General features: G+C 46.5%; 1 protein-coding gene across 1 annotated transcript; it reads right to left on the bottom strand.

The window, feature by feature from the left end:
- Positions 1-1,747: 1,747 nt before the first annotated feature.
- Positions 1,748-2,155, bottom strand: LOC121766866 (3-ketoacyl-CoA synthase 11-like). Its single transcript, XM_042163101.1, has one exon. The coding sequence runs from the start codon at positions 2,153-2,155 to the stop codon at positions 1,748-1,750; it is 408 nt and encodes a 135-aa protein (XP_042019035.1).
- Between the last annotated feature and the right edge of the window lie 3,147 nt (positions 2,156-5,302).

The following is a 5,302-nucleotide window of genomic DNA, read 5'->3' as shown; positions in this document are numbered from 1 at the left end:
GATTTTTTTATTGCGGGAAGTCCTAGTGGAAAGGGCGATGGGAAGGGCGGATTGTGAAGGGGATGTCCTAGTGACGTGGCAGTGGGATGGGAAGTCCTAGTGACGTGGCAGGAGGTGTTTTTGGGAAGTCCTAGTGGATGTCCCAATGGGACATCCGTGCATTGGAGATGCTCTTATGGGACTGTTTTTTGCGATGTGGGGACCGGACTCCACGACGCTCATGATGAGCTTTTAGGCGGTGAATACAACTCCTTCACCGGCAAAAGGCGATATGGTGCCTTGCTTCTAACAACTCTATGAGAGGATTTGATGTTGTTACGAGCCATGGTTGGCGACATTTGGTCAGCAGTTGTCGATGTCTCATCAAATAGCTTGCGGCGAACCCGTGAAGATGGATTGATGAGGGGCAATTTGACTTCATCTAAATCAACTGGCAAAACAATACTTCTCCCATGATACGGTGCATTCGGTATGATGGAATCCGTTATCACGATCAGCTATGTTGTGTTGGATATGGTTATCACCTTGTGCGATTTCTCCACCTTCACGTCATCAAAGCCGAACATAGTTGCTAAGCGGTTAAATTCTGGCTCGTCACTGTAATAGTATGATCCGACAAGGGGTTCGTCTATAAAGCAAGGAGCAAATTTTTCTGTAAAGTAGTTTTAAAAAATCAGGATAAAGCATTTTACATCAACGGAGACATACCCGAAATATAAACTTCCATGTTTGGTCATCTGCAACGGTGATCCTCTTGTCAAGGTCCCAACATACTCCCGGTGTAGCCACAACTTCCTTGATCGTGTGGAATCGAACCTTAAGTAGTTCCACGCAAATCATTATATCGGCACAAGTAATTTCACTGCCAAAACGAAGATTAAATACCGTACGAGCTTCGTCGAGCACCGCATCGGGCACAGACTCATCGTTCGAATGACGAACTTTATGCAGCTTGATCATTGTTGAAAATAGCAATGTATCCATTGGTTCATTCCATTTTCCCCGGTAGAAGAACGTCGCTTGACTAGGAATGTACGGGTTCATTGCGGCAAATTACTTTTTAATGGATTGTAAATTTGGTGCAAGTTGAACTCATTGCCGTCAACTTGTACAATGGCAGTGAACACAACTACTACTCCAAATTCATAAATGGTCTTGATTGAGCTATTAAATCAAGGTAGATATGGGTCATATCCCACGATTTTTTTAGTACTTCGCCGCCAAGCTCGGTTCATTTCCTCATAGGCATTCATTAACTTCATTAATTGAGTATAAGAGGAGCTTTCAAGAAAAGGAACAATTTGTGCTTGAGCAACGACAAACGATATTTTTGCTTCTATTAGAATTTGTTTGTGTAAGGTTTTTTTTGATAAGTAAAGTAATAAAAAACTTCAAATAATGCCAACTTAGTAAGAACGTTATTCTCTAGTTTTTTCAAATGTATTATTCTTTTCCATAATTTCTTTATTGTCTAATATTGCCAATGGAATTAATAACATTCATTTGTTGGATCGAAAATTGGTGATTATTCATTGGAATCAATACTGAGCGGTGGTTAAACGTACAAGACTTCTCATTGTTCGCGTAAATAATTGTGCATTAATCATTATCCATAAATATAACCTATTAGTTAAATACATAAATTAAAAAATATTGTCATTTACAGAAATTACGAAATCTTTGGCAATGAATACGTAGCCTATTTTATTTTAATTTCTTTTTTTTCTTAACCTCATATTCCATATTTTCATGGAAAATTAATGTGAGCACAACACATGTCCCATGCAGCGCCGGCTCTGTGTTTTGAAGGGCCCTTGGCCAAGCTGGATGTCAAGGCCCCATACTGGCCCAACACGTACCACAGCGAGCTGCTCGACGTGTTCCCGAACCTATACAACGTCATTCTAGAAGGCTCCATGTCCCACTTGCTTAAATTCAGATTCTTCTCGAGCTCATCAAGCACGCCCCGCCTGCCCGTGTGGATGCAAAAGTGCTCGAACGCGAGCTTGAAGTCGGGCACGTAGGGCTTGACCTTTATCTTTTGGAGCTTTTTCGCGATGAGTGTTGCCAGGAAGAGGAGCTGCTCGGACATGGGGAGGACGAGAGGCCCGAGGGTGGTGATGTTGGTCTGGAGGGCCTCTCCCGCGACGGTCATGAGGTCCAGAGTGATTGTGTGTGTTATATAGCGCAAAAAAATTTTGGGCCCCTGTCCATCCTGGGCCCCTGGCCGTGGCCTGGGTTGCCTGCCCCCAGAGCCGGCCCTGGTCCCATGATTTGTTCTATTTACCTCAAATAGTGTGATTAGTGGTTGTATTCTCATAAATATTAACCTTCTTCTGGCAGAGAAGTAACGTATGGGTAGAAAACTCATCCTTAATGCATTCATCTATTACAAACTAACTCATTCAACTTTTTGCAGCAACATGCATTGACAAATCTCGTCAATGCCAAATGGGGCATTGATAGCGACGTTGCTCAATAAATATGGAGTAAAAGGAGGTCTCATTCTGCATACAAGAAAAGCAAGACATCAATGGTGGATGACAGTGCCTATATCGCCTATCATAGGTTTCTTTCCTTCATCAAAGTGTTCTCCGGAGCTTGCAGCAAAGATATGACAGTATGATCCTTTTGTGTTTACTTTTCGTGTTTTCTTATTTTCTAAACAGAAACGTCTTGCCGAGTCTATTGTATTTATAGCGACCACCTCCCTATGGGTTGCGACCCATGGGGATGACCTACCGTTCGACTGCCGGCTAGTCATACAAAATGGAGCCCATTGGCTAGTCCGCCTAATAAACATAGTTTGTGGGTGTCATTTTTGCATTAGTACGTGAGAATCATATTTACCATGGTGATAAGTTCACCTTCACACTGGTGGATGTTGGGATTTTTCATGTGAAAAGATACAAGATGGGGAGCGGTTGCCCACCACGGGCAGATCTCGAAAGTTAGTTTATTATGAATCCGACTAACCTTCTTCCTCGTTGTAATGAAAATATGGTTAATTTAGTGATCTATCTCTAATTTTAATATAATGGCCAGTGTTGGCTGAGGATGAGGAGTACGGAGAGATCTAAGAGCATCCACAACCGTGCTCTTGCCAGCGGCACGGTTGTGGGCCCGGGCGGTACTATTCATGCCTGCTCTCTGGCAAGAGCACAACACCCACAACTGTGCTCTTCCGCAAGGACGAGCACAATTAATTTAATATTCAATTAAACATAAACATTTCCATAATACTAAAATTCATTAAAAATCACAATAAATATTACAAAATACAAATAAAATAAAAAAGACATAATTAAAATCCTAAAAATTAAAAATTACATAATTAAAATACTAAAAATTTAAAATTACATAATTATTGGCTAATATTACCCGAGGAAGACTACTCATCCGGCGGCAACAACCCCAATTGTTTTTGGAGACCCACTATCATGCCCTCGTGCGTTTGAAGTTGCGTGGGGGTCATAGTTGACCTATCGGCCATATTGAGTTGGGTCAAAAGGGCCCACAACGAGTTGTACGGGGGTGGAGGTGGAACATAGGGTGCGGGTTCGGGGGGCGGGGGCCGATGGAGTCGCGGAGAGCCGGCGCTCGGCCGCCGCCTTCTTCCTTCCTTGCGGTCGGCGTTGGGAACCGCTTGGTCCGGCGTCGGGGCTACCCAAGTTAGCTCCGGCGAGTTGCCTAGCCACTTCTTCGGACCCGGAGTCAGATAGGGATACCGACTTTGACCGTTTGGAGGAGCCGCTAGAGGAGGATGTTACGCATCCCAGATACCTCGGGTGGAACCGCGTTTCCTGCCAAACGTTGAGGTACTTGAACGACTTACCGTTCATGGATTGGTATGTGCTCAGCGCCGCAGTGATGATGTCGACCTCACTCCGGCCACTCCCGGCATTCCGCGACTCCTGGAGGAAATAGCCTTTGAACTTGCCAATTTCGTCGTTGGCTCGGCCGATGCAGTTGCGCACCATACTCTCGTTGCGCTCGATTATTCCCGGCGGCCGGTTTGCATTGTACCGGCGAGATACGCGCCACCAAAAGTGATCGCCCGATTGGTTCGTGCCAACCGCCGCATCTTTGGAGATTTCGAAGTACGCCTTGAACAATTTATCCATCTCCGCCGGCGTGTACGGTGTGCGGACACCGCTGCCGCGAGTAGGAGCTTGCGGAGGTTGGGAGGGGGCGGTCGGCCTAGGCTCCGGTGTCCACCCGTATCGTCCTTCGGAGGCACCTTGGTCGTCGATTGGGTATGGACGGTAGCCACCCGGAACGGCCGAATCTTGGGTTTGAGGAGGGGCCGAATATTCCGTTTCCGGACTAGGAAACGGTTGTGAACCGAACCATTCGGGGTTCCAACCGTGGGAGCCATCGCCTTGGCCGGACATAGTGATGTTGTAGGGTATGAGAGAATGAAGATGAAAATGGATATGAGGGATTGAAGATGAGAGTGAAGATGAGAGAATGATGATGAGAATTGTGTAGTATGATGTGAATTTTTGGGAGTGAAATTGGGGGTAATTATAGATGAAAGTGTGTATTTTTGGGGTAAAAAAAATTTTAAAAAAAAATTAAAAAGTGGGAAAAACGGTTATAAACGGATATAATTTTTTTGGGAAGTGAAAAATTTTTTAAAAAAATTATTTAAACCCAACGGCTATGCCGTTGACAAATGAGGGCGCGCCACGTCAGCTGCTCGCTGGCACGGCGCGAGCGCAGCGGCGGCGGGTGGCGTCCGTGCCAGCGCCGCGGACGGCGGTGGCGAGCAGCGCCACCGTTGCGGATGCTCTCAGTCCCAGGTTGTCCAAGAAAAGGGCCTTAGAGCATCCACAACCGTGCTCTTGCCAATTATTTTTGGAGACCTTTTATCATGGTCTCGTGTGTTTCAAGTTGCGTGGGGGTCATAGATGACCTATCGGCCATATTGAGTTGGCTTAAGAGCATCCACAGCGAGTTGTTCGGGGGTGGAGGTGGCACATAGGGAGCGGGAGCGGCTTCGGGAGTGGCTTTGGGAGTCGAGCCGCGACGACGGTTGGCCGCCGCCTTCTTCCTTCCTTGGGGGCGGCGTTGGGAACCGCTCGGTCCGGCGTCGGGGCTACCCAAGTTAGCTCCGGCGAGTTGGCTAGCCACTTCTTCCGAGCCGGAGTCGGATAGGGCTACCGACCTTGATCGTTTGGAGGAGCCGCTAGAGGAGGATGTTATGCCTCCCTTATACTTCGGGTGCGTCCGCGTCTCCTGCCAAACGTTAAGATATTTGAACGACTTACCGTTCATGGATTGGTAGGTGCTCAGCGCG

The sequence above is a fragment of the Salvia splendens genome, chromosome 15 (genome assembly GCF_004379255.2).
Source record: "Salvia splendens isolate huo1 chromosome 15, SspV2, whole genome shotgun sequence".
NCBI lineage: Eukaryota > Viridiplantae > Streptophyta > Magnoliopsida > Lamiales > Lamiaceae > Salvia > Salvia splendens.
Note: the sequence above shows the minus strand (reverse complement) of the source record. Positions and strands in the feature narration are given on the sequence as shown.

Excerpts from the sequence above, each read along its gene's own strand:
- LOC121766866 (XM_042163101.1), bottom strand. The coding sequence starts at position 2,155 with ATGACCGTCGCGGGAGAGGCCCTCCAGACCAACATCACCACCCTCGGG.